The sequence below is a fragment of the Labrus mixtus genome, chromosome 15 (genome assembly GCF_963584025.1).
Source record: "Labrus mixtus chromosome 15, fLabMix1.1, whole genome shotgun sequence".
Lineage (NCBI taxonomy): Eukaryota > Metazoa > Chordata > Actinopteri > Labriformes > Labridae > Labrus > Labrus mixtus.
In genome coordinates, this window is record NC_083626.1 from 2,331,147 (window position 1) to 2,350,338 (window position 19,192).

General features: G+C 40.4%; 3 protein-coding genes across 4 annotated transcripts in view; all 3 read left to right on the top strand.

Moving 5' to 3' along the window:
* atp5f1e (ATP synthase F1 subunit epsilon) overlaps positions 1-19,192 on the top strand; it is a 111,773-nt gene that overhangs the window by 83,780 nt on the left and 8,801 nt on the right. The gene's annotated exons all lie outside the window — the stretch shown is intronic.
* LOC132989842 (vesicular inhibitory amino acid transporter-like) lies at positions 1,514-5,153 on the top strand. Its single transcript, XM_061057738.1, has 2 exons — positions 1,514-2,362; positions 3,119-5,153. The coding sequence occupies exons 1-2, from the start codon at positions 1,982-1,984 to the stop codon at positions 4,304-4,306; spliced, it is 1,569 nt and encodes a 522-aa protein (XP_060913721.1). The 5' UTR covers positions 1,514-1,981; the 3' UTR covers positions 4,307-5,153.
* On the top strand, positions 5,976-14,272 carry bpifcl (BPI fold containing family C, like). Of its 2 annotated transcripts, none has more exons than XM_061057281.1 (16): positions 5,976-6,104; positions 6,185-6,363; positions 6,517-6,631; positions 6,884-7,015; positions 7,633-7,788; positions 7,877-7,940; positions 8,051-8,111; positions 8,248-8,339; positions 9,187-9,363; positions 9,527-9,586; positions 11,488-11,655; positions 11,918-11,985; positions 12,071-12,113; positions 12,206-12,266; positions 13,687-13,763; positions 13,854-14,272. In XM_061057281.1, exons 2-16 carry the CDS (start codon positions 6,264-6,266, stop codon positions 13,911-13,913), a joined length of 1,434 nt encoding a protein of 477 aa, XP_060913264.1. In that variant the 5' UTR covers positions 5,976-6,104; positions 6,185-6,263; the 3' UTR covers positions 13,914-14,272. The 2 variants fall into 2 exon arrangements, with proteins under 2 accessions (XP_060913264.1, XP_060913265.1); XM_061057282.1 differs by having other exon boundaries at positions 5,986-6,104; positions 6,204-6,363.

A 19,192-nucleotide genomic window follows, 5' to 3' on the forward strand; every position in this document is an offset into this window, starting at 1 on the left:
AATTAATAGGTTTTTCAGCCTTTCATGCCACAGTCGCTCACATTTCTGCAGGCTGCAAAAAAATCATGACAGTTTTGCTCAGCAGTGTCACAGCAGATTATGGAGGAGAGGACGAGGTGCTTCTTATTCCTGAGGATTAGAGCAGACGAAGACAACGAATAGCCTACCTTTCCACCCGATATTTTTCCACCATGCAGATCTTTGTAAAATGCATCCTATTATAAGACATGAATTGATAAAGCTATGCGATACAATGCGTGGTTTGTTAAATGGGTAGACTTTTAACCCCTGTAATTCTGTGACTCAAAAGAGAGCGGCCGATGAGTGTGTTTTTTCTACCCGTGATGGAGGAGCTGTCCGTGGTGCTGTCAGTGCTCTGCAGCAGGCCAGCTGCAGCATGTTCATCATATCAACAACGAGTTGCATTTCTTTACAGCCTGCTGAACATGCTCATCTGTCCAGATGTTAGATGAGCGGGCAATGTAAAATCTGTAGTAGTATGCAGCCGGGATGACATTCTAACAGTGCCTATTAAATGTTTCGATATAAAGGTGAGGCCTATTTTACAGGCTATGGAAATTATTGCTCCATTTTTGCATCCTATTTCCCCTATCAAAAAAAATATTTTTTTGTTGTAGGAAAGATGTGTAGCCCATTATAATTATTCCTATATATTATTCTACCAGCAGAACAGCAAGAAAAAGCTCATGTGATGTGTGTACGGCTGTGGACAGTGTATTTGATTGTATGCAGACTCGGAGTAGAATGAAGCTTCAATTCCTATTTTTTTCTTTTCCATTTAAAAACGAGCACGTTCGTCGGATCATTTTTTCTGACGCAATAAGATTTTTTTTGTAATCTGGCGAAAGAGGTTTATTAATAGGCTTTATGGTAGTAAATCTATTCGCGAAATTAAAGACACTGTGAAGGGAAATATATAGGCTAGATAAAAAAAAAAAAAAAAGAAGCTTTTTTTTACATAGCATAGGCCCTTGTCATTGTTTCGCAATATGACTCTATGAGTTGATGGCAGTGCTTGATAACCTTTTGTCAAAAATGGCATGAACACATGTGAAATGTTTGATCTCTTCATTCATGCATAATGTCAGGTACAATTCCTTCCCCTTCCTATGACCTGACCGGTTTATCCTCGTGATTACTTGCGAAGAAATTAATTCCCATTCGGAGGGTCTCTCTCTCTCTCTCTCTCTCTCTCTCTCTCTCTCTCTCTCTCTCTCTCTTATTCGTGACAATTTTCCCCTGTGCACGAGCCCTTTACACTCTATGCGGTCACGTGCACGCCTCTCTCTCTCTCTCTCTCTCTCTCCCTCTTCTCTCTCTCTCTCTCTCTCTCTCCCTCTCTCTCCCTCTTCTCTCTCTCTCTCTCTCTCTCTCTCTCTCTCTCCCTCTTCTCTCTCTCTCTCCCTCTTCTCTCTCTCTCTCCCTCTCTCTCCCTCTTCTCTCTCTCTCTCTCTCTCTCTCTCTCTCTCTCTCCCTCTTCTCTCTCTCTCTCCCTCTCTCTCTCTCTCTCTCCCTCTCTCTCTCTCTCTCTTCTCTCTCCGGGTGATGCTGTCAGAGATTCCAGCGCTCGCGCTGTCACCACCAGGACTCCCAAAAGAGAAATCTGGTGAAAAAATGCCGAATTATCTTTTTTAACGACAAATGAGGACAAATTGTCGTTTCCTCTGTTTTGTGGGGCGTTTCTTCGTTTTATAGCCTACATATACCAACGAGTGCATTTTGAGGGAGTACTATGGAAGAGCAAGCTAAGAAAAGCGGCTGAGGATTTTTTACGGTTTGGGTGAAACGGTTAGGTTGCCGTTAGAAGGCTTATTAGCTTTGTGACGACATTGAAGAGGCAACAGGCATGGATATACAGTAGTAGATAAAGCGCAATTAAATCACTCTGCATGCAGCTGCCTCTCGGATTTTTACTCGGTAATACCATTTCCAGTTGAAGAACGTTTTTAATTCGACTAAAATGGCTCACTTAATACGACACAAGCTCACCAACAAGCTGACCAATGCGGCCCACACGGTGTCCAACAAATCTCAGGCCAAGGTCAGCGGGGTGTTCGCCCGACTGGGCTTCCAGGCCGCAACGGACGATGAGGGCTTGGGTTTCGCCGAGTGCGATGACTTGGATTATGACTACAGGCAAGGGATGCAAATGGATGTTCTTCAGGGCGAAGAGGAAGGGGGACCCATGGAGGGAGGGGGGGATCTGGAAGGAGACAGCCACTACCAGAGGGACGGTACCGGTCGGAGGCCTTCGTCCCTGAAGCCAAGTGGCTCACTGGAGGAGGATAAGCCAAAAATCACGACATGGGAAGCTGGCTGGAACGTCACCAATGCCATTCAGGTACACAGATTACTTTCATCTTTTATTTGTGAATGCAAAAACACCAAGAAGGCTATAGGCTTCTGCATTTATTAGGCCTGCAACTCGACAATAAGTCACCTTGAAAATTTTCATAATTTGAATCAAAAATATCGGCCTATGCCAAGGAAACATATTTCTCTGCACAATCCGATAATTCCTAAAGCAAAGCGATAAACTCTGTCGGATAGGTTACATTTTACTGTCTTAAACATCAAGGTTATTAATAATAATGAGCGCTAAAATCACGCGTTTTATAAAAAAAAAAAAAATGTGTCTGTATGTGTGTCTGAATTCACCACATCTAGTGGGTGGGGGAATTTATTTATTCAAATCTTTTTATCAGATGAGCTGCAGGCCGGGCCTGTTCGACTTTGATAGCCCTGAGGCTGAAAGGCACCCACGTGCTTATCGGTGTCCCCATCAAATTATAGTTGTACCCGAATAAATTGAAAAATCCTTTTTAAATAATTCCTGTAATCCGGCATATAAAGTGCGTAAATGGAAGGCCTTTTCAAGGGCGAGGCAACATAGAAAATAATGTTGCGATGCAGACATCATCAGTCAAACAAATATTGTCTTTAAACGCATTGCCATTTACACAACACAAAATCCTTTTTATTAATGTCATTATGTAAGACGTGATCTATTCATTCATCGCATGCTTGGGCTGGCTCGACCTGTCACTGCGATGTGGGCCTCGTCCATTACCACTCATCTGCGCTTTTCTTTCCGCAGGGCATGTTCGTCCTCGGCCTACCGTACGCCATCCTCCACGGCGGCTACCTCGGTCTCTTCCTCATTATCTTCGCGGCTGTGGTATGCTGCTATACCGGTAAAATCCTCATCGCATGTCTGTACGAGGATAACGAAGACGGCATAAAAGTGCGCGTGAGGGACTCCTACGTGGACATCGCCAATGCCTGCTGTGCGCCCCGCTTCCCAGCGCTGGGAGGGCACGTTGTGAACGTGGCTCAGATCATCGAGCTGGTCATGACATGCATTCTATACGTAGTGGTCAGCGGAAACCTGATGTACAACAGTTTCCCAGGCTTCCCTGTGTCTCAGAAAGCCTGGTCCGTGGTGGCCACGGTCGCGCTCCTGCCTTGCGCGTTCCTGAAGAACCTCAAGGCCGTCTCCAAGTTCAGTTTGCTCTGCACCCTGGCGCACTTCGTCATCAACGTCCTTGTGCTCGCATACTGCCTCTCCAGGGCGCGTGACTGGGCATGGGAGAAGGTCAAGTTTTATATCGATGTGAAGAAATTCCCCATTTCAATCGGCATCATCGTTTTCAGCTACACCTCCCAGATTTTCCTCCCCTCCCTGGAGGGAAACATGCAGAAGCCTAGTGAGTTTCACTGCATGATGGAGTGGACTCACATTGCAGCCTGCGTCCTCAAAGGCCTTTTTGCCCTGGTGGCCTACTTGACTTGGGCAGACGCGACCCAAGAGGTCATCACAGATAACCTGCCTTCAACTATCCGGGCTGTGGTGAACATCTTCCTCGTCGCCAAGGCACTGTTGTCTTACCCGCTGCCATTCTTTGCTGCAGTCGAGGTTCTTGAGAAATCCCTGTTCCAAGATGGCGGGAGGGCCATCTTCCCTGACTGCTATGGCCCAAGTGGACAGCTGAAATCGTGGGGTCTTGGCCTTCGAATTGCCCTGGTAGTCTTTACCCTGCTTATGGCCGTCTTTGTGCCCCATTTTGCCCTCCTTATGGGTTTAACTGGGAGTCTGACCGGCGCTGGCCTGTGCTTCCTCCTGCCCAGCCTCTTTCACTTGAAGCTCCAGTGGAGGAATCTCATGTGGCACCACGTCTTCTTCGACGTTGCCATTTTTGTCATTGGAGGCATATGCGCCATATCTGGCTTCATTCACTCGATCGAAGGGCTCATAGAGGCGTTCAAGTACAATATCCATGACTGAGAGCAACAGAGATGACCTTTACTGAATGACAATGTCCTAAAATGTCGCACTCCGACAGGTTGTCATGACGCAGATCTTATCAAAACATCACGTTGACCACTTGACATGAAGCTCGTGAGGAGGATTTTTGTGTGAAATGTAGCCTACATTTTTTTTTATTTTGCCTTCGTGATAATGTGCAATAATAAACTCTACAATCATTGTGTAAAGTAGTCAACTCATTCCAGAAAACATGTTTTATTAAATGGACTGAAGAAAACAACCTCCGCATGAATGGGGGTGATGAATATGCAGGATGAATATCCAGGTGTCAGTCTTCATGCAAAGTTGTCAAAGATCCAGTGAAATATACGCCATGGATCTAACTGTGGGTGTGTTCGTGTTTATTTCAGGGGAATGAAATATGTGAAAAACAATGGTGTGAATATGTTAAATGGTTTTTTGAGCTGCTAGATATATCATTAAAATGTAAAAATAAAAAGGGTTCCATCACATCAGATGGCACTCTTTGGATTGAATAAACAACAAATGACAAATGTGTAGTTGTTTAAACAGAATTCTTTTTCAGTTTTATTGTGTTTTATTTTCCATCGTATATGCCTATAGTAGTCCTCGTTGGCTTGTTTGTTTTCTTGATGTTTCAAGTGTCATTATGGATGAAGTGAATTCAAAGTGCAAGCAAGTTGGTCCTAATTGTGTAATATGAAAACATGTCTGTCAATAATATTCTCTTCCTATTGAACTTGTTAATTGTGATTTAATGGAACTAATCATGGTGTGTGTGTGTGAGATGAAGAGTATTTGTTGAATTAAGAGATAAATAAATGAAATATTTTATTGCTGGTGATTCTAATGTTTCCTTGAAATATAGATGACTGAGAAGCTTTGCTGATTTTACTTTCATTTCAGCCTTAGTGATCTGCATGCTTGACTTCCCCCTAAAAAAAAAAATTATGGAAACTTCCTCTTTTCTAAAACGAGCACGTTGAGGGTTGCCTTACAAAGATATATCAAAAAGAATACAAAGCTGTCAACTGAATTAAGAGAGGCCTCCAAAACATCTTGTGCCTGGATGAAAAATGTGGTTGAATTGAACTGCAGTTGGCTTGATACCTCCAAGTACAGCCACCTTTTAAAAAACAACACACACACACAACAACAAAAAAATTAGGATGTGGACTATATTAGCTTTATTACCCCGGGTGTCTTTAGTAATGTTAGGAAAAACTAAAGCCTATTCTTTTCTCACCTAAAAGGTCACAAGATGTATGTGAAATTCACTGAACAGAAGAGATCATTTTCACTTCCTTTTTCATGTCAGCAGAGTAATACGTGCTTATTTCCAAGAATGACTCAGATGGTCATCAATCTTATCAACCACTTAACAATGACAACCTCTATTTTATTCAACCCTGATGATTGTAATATCAGCGTAAGTGTTCATATTAAGATTTCTACACATATATACATTCCTTTCAGTATTGAACTCATATATTATTAATTTTGTTTTGAATCAAACATTTCCCCCCTCTCCTTTTTCTATCATATCTTTGGTTAACACAGGCAGACCACAGTCTATGAATAGTTTTCTGTTCCTCTCATACATGTACACAGACTCAGGCAGCAGACCTGTTCTTGCCTATTGTCAGATGTCAGGGAGTTTCACTTCTCAATGATACAGGAAGCAAAATTTTCATTTAATATCTCAAACAACAGAGCAGCAGTCACAACATGCGTTCAGACGCACCACAAACATCAGGAGCTCACTTTTAAAACACTCCAACTGGTAGTAATTCAGGTATGTTTCATCAAATCACTTTGGTGTGATTAATCTCTCAGATTTTCAAATTATATTTTACTCTTGGATGTAAATGTCAGGAGTTCTTTGACTGTGCAGCGTACCGGTATAGATTTGGGATTGTGAAGCTGTTGCTAACACCACCGGGAACCAAGAAAGATGCTTCCATCTATGGCGGTTGTGCTTACGCTCGTCTCTCTGACCTGTGGAGAAAATCCTGCAATACAAGTCATTCTGAAGAACAAAGGACTTCAATACGGTAAGGCAATGTAAGATGGTTCATATTAGTTCAGTTAAACACATAATAGTTGTTTCAAGTTTTTCTGAAAGAACCCAAAGAATAAAACTATATGGCCAGTATGTGATCACAACTACTTAATAAACTTATTGAATGTTTTTGGTTTTTTTTCAGGGAAAGAAGTAGGTGCAGGATGGATTCAGGAGAAGTTGGAGCTCATCACTCTCCCTGACATCAGTGGTGCAATAAAACTCGGCTTCCTTGGCAAAGTTTACTACACACTAACTGGGTAGGATTCACAGTTTGAGATGTCTTGTTGTTCTGGTTTGGATCTAAAGTTTATAAGTTAACCTTTTTGGAACCACTATACCCGTCAAAACAAGTAGGCTTCAGTTTGAATATTTGTACAAACAATAACCTGTTTTATAGTCTGAGCACACATAATGCTTATAATTTATTTCAGTTGACCTTTTCACTTTCAATTCAGACGTGTATCCCCACAACTATTCATACCTATCTCTGCTCTCCCCATGTACACCAGCATCACCATAACAAAGTGCGACTTTCCTGAGCCCACTGTTGAGTTCTATCAAGACGCCACAGGATTCAAGACCTCCTCCTTGGGCCTCAGTGTTGCAATGACAGGAGGGTGGAGGACACGCTTTGGCATAATGTGAGTTTTTTCCTAAACTTCCCCTTAAACTCCCTGATCATGAAGCCAATTACCCATAGCTGTTTAATCTGGGGTTTTAAGTATAAGTTAATGTAACACACACATGTGCAACAAAAGTGCAAAAGGATTGATATCATAAAAGTCACAATTTAGTTTGCAACATTTAAAGAGAAATGTGCATAAAGACATAATGAGGACGACATTCTAATGTTCCCACTAGAAGAGCCTCATTAAAGGTACAGACTTTCTTTTTTTTCACTTTTTCAATTGCCAAATTTGTTTAAATGTACCATAAAAAGGGAACCATGGAAGAGTGATAAGACAGAAGGAAAGCAGAATATCAAATGACTACATATATAAACTGTGCTTTTAGTGCTGTGCTCATGGTGGATGTATATTGGGGTCTTTGTATATAATATAACAAAGAGTACAGTCTAAACCTTCTCTGGTTGTCTCAAGTGTCTTGAGACAACATTTGTTATGAATTGGTGCTATACAAATAAAGATTATTGATAAATGCAAATATCCATATAAATGGCCGATGGCTCTGTGTCTACAGAGAGAAACGTTCACCAACACCACCATGCATTGATGACGTTTGTGCTGTTTATTTTTAGACGTGATCATGGATCATTCAACATGGCTATATTTAGCATGGATGTGACCTCTATTGTGAACCTGGGGAAAGATCCTGATGGGCGTCTGTCAGTCACCAGTGTCAGCTGTGATGCTCGAGTTGGGGAAGTGGACATTCGATTTCATGGTGGAGCAAGGTACAGTAGAACTCAGGGAGGGACGGATGAGTCATTATTTTGTGCTGATGTCAAGATATAAGCCCTGCAATGTCCTTTTTGTTAATAGCTGGATCATCCAGCCATTTGTGGACCATTTCAAGGGGCGTATCAAAAGTGACATAGAGGGAAAAGTAAGTGTTCTTTATCAGTGGAGATAAACAGATAATGCGTGTATGAAAATATATTGAATAGATATCCAGTGGTGAGCAATGTAGGACATAAGCATGGTGTTTCTTTGTAGATCTGCCCTACTGTTGAGGAATCCATTCTTAACGTGGAGTCCCATCTACAGGCCATGAACGGTACTGCAGACAGCTACAGCTGCATAGACACCCCAGTTTTTTAAATATTTTTTAAATCAAAAAAGGAAAATCATGGCGGTAAAATAAAATGTTTGAATGAATAACAAGGTCTATAAATTATGTATTTCCTGGTTAGTTTCCTTTGATGTGAATCAAGACCTTACTATTGACCTGCCTCTCACTGGCTTGCCTGTCATTGATGCTTCAAGCCTGAATCTGGGTCTTAAGGTAAGGAAGGCACACACAGAAGTAGCTTCATGTGATCTATTTTCCTCTTGTGTGTGAGGTCCTCTGACTTTAGGCCACACCATTCATTCAGCTCTTAAAAACACACACCTAGAAAGATATGTCCAAGACGCTCGTGACCTCAGATCTTCAGGGCAGTGCCCTTCTGGTCGTTCCAAAGTCAAGGCTCAAATCAATCAGGGCCCCTCGACTTTGGAACGACCTGCCGAGCGGATTCAGTGACATCTTTGAAATCACTTCTAAAAACTCACTTTCATAGACCTGCTTTCATGTGGTTCCTCCTTTTATTGCTTTTATTTATCTATTCATTCCTTTATTCATTTTATTGCTCTTAACCTTGATCTATTCTTAATCCTTCTTCTAATGATTTAGCCTTTTAATGTATTATTTGATTTATTTATTTTATTGCTCTTAATCTTTTATTCATTCCTACTCCTTCTTGCAATGTTTTTCTCTTTTGGCCTCTTGCTTTGTTTTTAGTGCCTGTGATGTGATATCATCTCCCTCTTCTCTATATCTGTATTGTTCTCATCATCTTGTTGACTTTTTTATCTTTTATTTAATTTTCCTTAATTGTATTACTTTAGAGCTTTAACTACCTTTTGAGACCTCTCTGTTGTGTCTTTCTTATTCCTGTTATTTGCATTTCTTTTATTTTTGTACTCTCTGTTTGGCCTGACTGTTGTTGTAAACATCTGTTTTTAAAGGTGCTGTATAAATAAAGTTATTATTATTCTCAGCGAATATAGAGAGAGCTTGTGAAAAAGCATGTAAATAGAAAAACAAACGATCAAGCTGTAATGAATCCTTTGCCATTCTTAATTCAAAGGGAGAGTTTTACAGTATCAAGAGTCCTGCAGAGCCTCCCTTTGAGGCCCAGGCGTTCACCATCCCCGAGCAGCAGGGCTACATGTTGTCAATGGGCCTGTCTGAATTCACTCTGAACTCGGCCTCATACGGATACTTCTCAGCTGGACTGCTCGAAGCCCTCATCAATGATAGTATGGTAAGTGCACCGGGAAGAAAAAAAACCCTCTAAATGTATTGATCAACTGAGGTAAAGAGAGCCGAGAATACAGCTACACAGAACACATCAGAACAATCCATCCATTTGTCTTCTTTAAGATAACAATGTCTCTGATTACACAATGTTGTCTTAATCATCTCAGATACCCCCAAGCTCTCCTGTACACCTGAATACCAGCTCTTTTGGACAATTTATTCCTCAGGTAAGTTGATCCATATCAAGGTTAGGTTTGGTAGCACTGAAGGATGCAGTTTATTTAGAGGCCTCATGTCAGTTTGCTTCATGTCACAGATATAACGTCATCCAACTTGATTAAGAACCAGAAAACATCAACAGCAGCATTAAACTAAGAAAGCTTTTACCTCAAATTGCTCAGAAGGAACCAGGCAGCATGATGTTTCATACTTCAGGCATGGTGTTCAGTACCCACATTTTCTTTATCCATCAACATATTTGACTTTTTTGGGGGGGAATGTGTTTCAAGACCAGGAAGAATAAGGGAAGGACATAATATTATTTTAGAATAAATCACAACCCTCCAGGGAAGACAGTGCTTATGATTCAAACATGATTGGGAAAAAGGGCGTTCAAGTATGCTGCTCCTTCTTCTTGGAATCATTGCGAGATACTCTCAATCTGCGGGAGCTGGTTTCAATGGATGTTTTTAAAGGACTTCTTAATGTTCTGGAGGAAGGTATATCTGACTGTAGATGAGCTAACTGACTCTTACTGCCCTTTTTGATCTCTTATTGTTGATGATTAATGATACATTTGGATTAATGTTTCTTATATTTGTCATTCCTTTATTTATGTTTATTATTGTTGTTAAGTGTTTTATGTCTGAAACCCAGTTAATTATGCTGCTGCCTGTCTTGGCCAGGACGCGCTTGTAAAAGAGATTCTTAATCTCAATGAGATTTTTCCTAGTTAAATAAAGTTTAAATAAAAAAGTTAAAGTCAAGTAGATAAACCACTAGTTTTATCAGGTCAGCTCTCTTTCTTTAAACATGTTTTCCTTAAGAAGTAATAGTGAAATAACATTAATCAAAAAAATTAAAATCGTAACTAAAATCGTAATCTAACCCACTTTACTGAGAGGGCAGGTTTATAACATACTCTTTGTTATATTATTTTATGAGATTCAATATCCAAAACCCAGAATGATTTATTTATATATATTAAAAAACAGAGCACGCACAGGTATAACCCCTTCCTGTATCACACAAAACATATTGTATGTTCAAGCTGCCTTAGATGTTGTCTTACCTGATGAATAGTTTTGTAAAACATGGAGTTGATTCATTGGACCAGTCTCTCAATCACATGGAGTCAGATGTGCCAAAGGTCAAATCACATTAAAAGAAAACAATATTTTTATAAACAAATTCATGTCCTCATTTGATGTGTTACACCAAGATTTATTTTTAATATTCAGTTGAATCATTCGACTTATTATCAATTGTAGCATCACAATTATTATTGTATTCAAAAGAATATGATTCACTGATAAGAATAGCACTCACACAAAGTGTATACATATAGTCATTTCTACAGTCCATGAAAACAACGACACCCAGTGAACACAGGCAAAGTCGATGCAGCTCCTGACCGTGGCTCTTCGCTGCATGTCAACAGGCAAGGCAGTCAACCACTTGGGGCCCCCAGGCCAGTAGAAGGGCCACCAAATGGCTGACAAACTTTAAATCACAGGAGTGGCCCTAATGTGCCAATCTTGCAATGACAGTAGGAAATCTCCCTCAGGGGGCCCCATCTGACACCACTCACTATTGTTTCCCTGCTGACTATAACTTGCTTTATACTGTGAAAAACAAAGTTTGTCAGTGAAAGTCTCTGAAGGAAAAAGAAGAGGTTTTATGTGTCTGGGAGTGAAAAAAGAAAGAGGAAAGAAAGAGTAAGAGGAGTTTGGACACTGGCAGATATAATGGTGATGAACGCTGGGTAGATGGGCCCCCCTATTAATTTGTGCATAGGGCCTCAGCAGTCTGTAGAATCGGCGCTATTCAGCTGCATCTATTAAAAGTAAAAGAATGCTACCGTGACTTAAATGTCTACCTTCTCTTTTCCCTCTCTCTCTCTCTGCAGCTTCCAAAGATGTTTCCAGACCTGCTGATGAGCCTGCAGGTTTATGCCAGAGAGATTCCACTGTTCTCCTTCCTGCCTGGTGCTGTTAAACTGGGCTTCCAGGGCGCCGTGAAGGCCTTTGCCATCCAGGCAAATAAAACTCAGACCCCACTGTTCAAGCTCAATGTTGTGAGTATTCAAGAAGATCGTTCATTTTTTTTTGGGAGAAACCTTTTCACTTTACAATGAAAGAGTAACTGATCTTGATCAAACACCTTTGGGCAGTATGAATACCTGCAGGTATGAGTTCTGCAGCTTCTGAAAATGATAAAACAGCAATTAGAAAATGCAAAACATAGATTAGATTAGATTACAACTACTTAAATGTGAGATATGAGACCTGTCAGGGGCAAAATACTTCTTTTTCGCCATTTAAACCTCTTTCTTTCAGGACACTCAACTCAGTGGAAAAGTGTGGATTGCAAGTGGGAAACTGAAGGGTTCCCTGAAGATGGATAAGTAAGCACAACCATGATTTTTAACACATGAGCCTACGTTTAAAAAACTCAGACTCAAAATAATAACTCTGCTTTCTTTCAAACAGTTTTACACTGACACTGGCTGCAAGTGAAGTGGGACCATTTAAGGTACAATACACAAACCAAAGCTACTTCAAACGGTCATGGACAACCATATGTGTTTTCACAAACTTTAAAAAGTCAAATGTCTCTCTTTACAGACTGATGCTTTGGAAAAGTACGGGAGAATTGGATCAACGTTTGCTTTGGCAAAACTAAATGGTGAGCCGTAGATTTTGTTGTTGATATATGATCACTTCTCAATCGATCACTCTTCTACCCTGAAATCATTAACTACTGCTCCTTCATGTGCAGCTTAATGTAAGAATTCCTGCTCTTAATAATAATATTATTATTATTATTATTATTATTGTTATTATTAACCACTGCTCCTTCATGTGCAGCTTAATGTAAGAATTCCTGCTCTTAATAATATTATTATTATTATTATTAACCATTGCTCCTTCATGTGCAGCTTAATGTAAGAATTCCTGCTCTTAATAATATTATTATTATTATTATTAACCATTGCTCCTTCATGTGCAGCTTAATGTAAGAATTCCTGCTCTTAATAATATTATTATTATTATTAACCATTGCTCCTTCATGTGCAGCTTAATGTAAGAATTCCTGCTCTTAATAATATTATTATTATTATTATTAACCACTGCTCCTTCATGTGCAGCTTAATGTAAGAATTCCTGCTCTTAATAATATTATTATTATTATTATTAACCATTGCTCCTTCATGTGCAGCTTAATGTAAGAATTCCTGCTCTTAATAATAATAATAATAAAATAATATTATTATTATTAACCACTGCTCTTTCATGTGCAGGTGGAAAGGTTAAATGTTTAATGTGTATTGTAGCATAACTGAAATCAAGCAATTGTCCAAATGGGTGCCATACAGACCCTTAAGTCTGTCAATCAAAAGTTGCAGGGAGAATAGCTAGAATTCTGCCTTACATTCAATAAAAAACCACGCTATGAAAGGAAATTAAACCAAAGTTAATGTGTATTTATAAATTTAACATAAATTCAGGACAAAAGAAAACATTTCATAGCTTTGCCAACAATGAAAGAAAGAGGGTGTTTGTGTGTGTGTGTGTGTGTGTGTGTGTGTGTGTGTGTGTGTGTGTGTGTGTGTGTGTGTGTGTGTGTGTGTGTGTGTGTGTGTGTGTGTGTGTGTGTGTGTGTGTGTGAGTGAAGGGGTGTGAATTGCTGGTTGGGAGAGGGGAGGAGAGTTTGGAGGCCTGAAGCAGTGGAAGTCTTGAGGTGAGGTAGTAAAGAGAGAGGGGTGATATCACCTGTCGAGGGGTTTTGTAGCAGAAAGGGTTGCAGCTCTCCAGACCAAAGAAGACAAAAAAACAATGTACCCACTCTGAAGTTTTAGGAGCACTCCTCTCCTTTAATCATTGGCAGCCCAGAGATAGAAAGCGGCCTGAACCCTTCTTCTGTCATTCTTCTCTCCCACTCCTCTCTGTGTCATTTGTTTGTCAAGTGCAAACAATCATTAATTTCCCTCTCCTAGGCCACACCCACTTCCTCACTGAACTCTGCTGTGCAGTAGGATGCAGTCTGCACCCTGTCTGCTACAGTATCGACATTATCCTTTTAGACATTTCATTTTCTATTTCAGAGATACTTGGCAAAGGTGTTGAAATACCCAGAATGAGACAAGCACAGCTGGTTAACACGGTTCTGCAGGTGGAAGAGGTGAGTATGAGTGAAAGAGCGCACTACTCATGTTGGAAACATTCAGGAGTGATGCTGCTGTGAGGCTGACCAGTGTCTTTATTTTAACAGGGATTCATAGCCATCTTTTCAGATGCTCAGGTGCTGCTAACACTTGGAGGCTTCAACTGACCTGATACATGACCCATGACCTCTGATACATCAAACAAACCTCTTCTGCATCTCAGGATCTTACATTAAACCAGTAAACATGGCAGATTTGTGAATCACACAAATAAAAAGCACTTGTTTCTTTAGAAGATAAAGTTAAATGTACCTGCCATGGTTTCTGGACTGTGGACAAAAACGATCCTTATCATAATCAACATTTCACATGTTACTAATTTACACATCTATAGCTTTCATGTCTAATCCATCAGGTGATTAAACCTTCGGGTTAACTTTGCTAGTGCCTGAAGTTGTGTTCATCCTGTCTGATCTTTTTAAACACAATCATGTATGATTATTAAAAATGAAATATTTCGTATGCATCCAGGCTGTCTCGTTTAAAGTGTTTTTACATCTCGCTGAGCAAAGGGTTTTTAAAATATCATCTGAACATTTTACCATCTTGTCTTCACTGATGGAAAATAAAGGGATCAAGAACACTGAAAGTCCCTATTTGTGCCCAAGTTATTTTATCTTTAAAAATCACATTCCTTTATTTATTTCTTCTGGCAAATGGTGTACTGCTTTGCAATTGTTGACACTACCACCAGGGAGCACTAAAGTTGAAAAACACAAACAGTAGCCAGAAATGTGGTTGTCCGGGGTCATAACAAGGGCTCGGAGAAGGTCGGAAGATCCTAAAGGATGCCGTTCTCAGGCGCTCCGGAAGGCTGCCTCGCTCTGTGCCGGCAGAACATACCACAACCAGCAATGCCCCGGCTCCTGCACAGCTCCCGTCCGTCCGGACACCGGGTCCGGATGCCGACGGCAATGGCCGCGGCCCACAAACATCATCTCTTCGCCCCCTCTTTGCTCCAACCACACTGATTGTTGGGGACTCCATAACAAGGCATACCCGTTTCTTCAACGCAGCCACTCACTGCTACCCTGGAGCCACTGTTCCTGTGATCCTGGATAAACTCCCTGGGCTGTTTCGCTCCCGTCCTCCATTGTCCGTGTCATTGTTCACATTGGAACAAATGACACCACCCGGATGACATCTGAGCTGACCAAAAATGATTTTAATAATCTTTTTAACGTCTTAATCAAGTGTGGAAAAGACATTTTTATTTCAGGTCCCATACCCACGCTCAGCCTCCACACATGGCTTCAGTCCACCTGCAGACTGCACAACATTGGTTTTATCGACAATTTTAACCTGTTTTGGAACCGCTCCTCCTTTTTTAGAGCGGATGGAGTCCATCCAAACTGGCAGGGTAGTCGACTCGCATGCTAGCAGCTAACATGGAACACGCTGTGCAATCAACTACACATGCCTGACTGTTGACATCACACACCCCCTCACCACCTGCTGCACCTTTTTCCACGCCCTCAATGACTCATCACTTTTTTCGCTCCGACCTCCGACCTCAGCCGTCAGCTCTCCAGGTAGCTCCCCCAGACAAGCCTCCACTCACCAGACTAACTTACGCTCTCTCCCTCATGCAGACCCCAATAGCTCCCTCTTGAGGTTAGGTGGGGCTGCTACTTCTACCATGGCCATCCCAGTCAGAATCACTTACCACCACTCACGCCTTCCTGATTGTCAGGATCACCATCGTGGGCAAGTGATCCGACTAATTTCTCGCTCCCCCAAAGCTTTTAAAGCTCCTAACACAGACTCTATTCAAATGTGTTTGATCAATGCCCGCTCAGTGGTAAATAAGTCACATATTTTAAATGACCTATTTTCAAGAGAAAATGTGTCTTTTCTACTCCTAACCATAGACTGTAAAAAATAAACAATAAAATACCCTCCTAACTGAGACATGGCAGAGGGATATGGAATATGTTCATTTAAATGAACTATGCCCCAGGGACTGTACCGTTATTGGGACCCCACGTTTGTCTGGCCGTGGGGGAGGTCTCGCTGTTGTTTGGAAAAACACATTCTCATGTCAATTGGTGAGCACAGATCATTTCAACACCTTTGAACAAAAACTTACCAAAATTGGAAGGATCAATCCCTTTTATTGTATTTTAATTTACCGTCCTCCTGGTCATGCAGGACAGTTTTTAACTGAGTTCACTGACTTTTTAACATCTTGTATTAAACTGGACAGAATACTTTTAGCTGGGGATTTGAACCTGCATATTGATGATGTTTCCAATTCTGCAGCCACTGAATTTCTCAATATCACAGACTCTTTTAACCTCAAGCAACATGTTGTAGGCCCCACGCACATAAAAGGCCACACCTTGGACCTGGTTTTTTCTCTTGGGATAGATGTCAACCATGTCTGATGTGAAGACTTACTGATCAGTGACCATAGAAGTATTTTCTTTGATCTTTGTGTAACCATTGATCCTCCCAGTGTTGTAAGAACCTTTCACTCCCACACCATTAGATACAGCTGATCAGTTCTTAGCACCATATGATTGGGACTTTCATTCACACCTAAACAATACTGACCTTTTATTGGAATCTTTTAATCTTCATTGTGCCACTTTACTGGATACAGTGGCACCTTTAAAGACGAGGACTAAGGCCATTCCTAACATTTCCCCATGGATGACCAATGCTGTCCGCTGCCTGAGACAGCAATGTCGCAAGTCTGAACGACTATGGAAATCCACTGGACTAGAGGTACATTGCCTTTATCTCAAAGATTTGCGGCATTCTTTCAATGAAGCAGTACAGGAAGCCAGAGCTGCTTTCTTTGGCACTTTAATCTCTTCCTCTAGAAGGAATCCAAAAGTTTTATTTGACACAATCAACAATATTGTCTCACCATCTCCATCCACCTTACCATGCTGCTCAGCTAATGACTGCAATAAGTTCCTCTCCTTCTTTGTTGATAAGGTATTGGCTATAAGGTCCAATATGCAGCTGAACTCTCACCCACCTACAGACAGCTCCTCTGCTACCCCTACTGTCTTGGACTCCTTCCACCTTGTTAGCTTTGAGGATCTCATGGATTTGACAATGAAAACAAAGCTGACTAATAGCTCCTTGGATGTCTTACCACCTTCACTGTTTTTAAAACGTTTACCTACTATTGGTCCAGCTGTTTTATCCATTGTAAATTCCTCATTGCTTACGGGATGTTTCCCTACTTATTTTAAACATGCAACGATTCAGCCCATCTTAAAGAAATCAAGTTTAGAGCACTGCCTATGAACTATAGGCCAATTTCAAAGTTGCCATTTATGTCCAAAATATTGGAAAAAGTTATGGCCAATCAACTCACTGCTGTGTTTGAGGAACATAACATCTGTGACAAATTCCAGTCAGGGTTCCGGAAACGGTATTCCACTGAAACCGCTCTATTGAGGGTCTCCAATGATATTTTAATGTCTGCTGATGGAGGTGATTGTTCAGTGTTGGTTCTTCTTGAACTCAGCTCCACCTTTGATACGGTTGACCACCCTAACCTCATGAAGACACTACATGACTGGGTGGGAATATCAGGTACAGCCCTGGACTGGTTCTCTTCGTATCTAAGTGAAAGGACCTTCACTGTCTCTGTTGGGGAGTTTATGTCTGACTCCTCTCCTTTATCGCGTGGAGTCCCGCAAGGCTCAGTCCTGGGACCTCTGTTGTTGTCTCTCTATCTGCTTCCCCTAGGAAAGATTATACAAAGTTTTAATATTGCATATCATCTATATGCAGATGATATACAACTGCAATTTGCATTTAAACCTAGCGAAGCCTCTACGTTGTCCAGGCTCCTAGACTGTATAAATGCTATCAATGACTGGGCAACTGATAATTTCCTACAACTAAATGCAGAAAAAACAGTCCTAGTTATTGCCCAAGACAAGTATGTTTCAACAATCATGCAAAACATTGGGCCCCTCTCCTCTGCTGTTCGCAACAAACCTCCGTAATCTGGGAGTCATTTTCAATTCTTCTTTATCACTAGACAGCCATGTTAAACAGCTAACCAAATCATGCTTTTTTCATTTAAGAAATATCAGTAAACTGAGAACATTAGTGTCTTTCACAGAACTTGAGATGATTTTGCATGCCTTTGTCTCATCTCGTATCGATTATTGTAATGCTCTCTTCACCTTACTTAGCACGTCCGCCCTAAACCGTCTCCAGTCAATCTAGAATGCTGCTGCTCGATTACTCACCAGGTCAAACAAACGGTCTCACATCACTCCCATACTGAAAACACTGCACTGGCTCCCTGTGGCATATAGGATTAAGTTTAAAATTCTCATTCTCACCTTCAGAGCCATTCACGGTCAGGCCCCAGATTATCTATCAGAACTCATTCACCCGTATTCACCTACCCGTTCACTAAGGTCAAACCCCCTACACCTGCTGTCTGTCCCGCAGACACATTTTAAGACTCGTGGGGATCGTGCGTTTCAGTCCATAGCACCAATCCTCTGGAATTCTCTACCCGCCTCGCTACGTCTTTCTGACTCTGTTGAGTCTTTTAAAAAACCATTAAAAACGTTAATGTTTAGACAGGCCTATGGGTAATCAGGTCCACCCAGTGTACCTACTCATCTATGTTTTATTGTTCCAATTATTGTTCCTGGTTATAGCAGGATTTTATAATGTCGTCCATGACGTTCTCGTTTTTTCTTTTTTTTCTTCTTTCATTGTATGTATGCTGTTGTTGTTGTTTTTTTGTTCATGTAAAGCACTTTGTGACCTTTGTCTGCGAAAAGCGCTATATAAATAAACCTTATTATTATTATTATTATTATTAAATACAAACTTTGTATTTATTCCTGATTCCATTTGATTTTGATTTGATTTTTTATTTTATTTCAAACATATAACAAAAGACAAAGGTTAATATAAAAGACAGACATAAAATAAATAATAATTACAAACAGTGGAAAGTGCAATGCAGAATTGTCGGATAATAAATTTAAGTATCACGTCCAAAAAGGAGTGTAAAGTAAAAAAAAACGTATTAAAACCCAACCCCGTCTATTTAGCCAGCTTCCTATTTATAATATAATTATAAATTAAATATGGTTTAATGTGAAAATGAAGTTTATAGTTTATATATAATTTAGTTATATCTATGAATCTACATAGTATATTACGAAATAAAATATTATGATTTATGCTACAGAATAAAAAGGGAAGAGATTCTAAATAACAAAAACATGTGTGACTCTGTGTGAAAGACAAACCCTTTCTTCCTCTATGTACTTTGTGAAAATCATTTTTTCAATACTTATTTTTAAACTCTTTCATGTTGGGACATTGCTTTGAGTTCTTCTTGTATTCTTATAGTTATATCTTGATTCTCCACTTTTTCTTCAACACA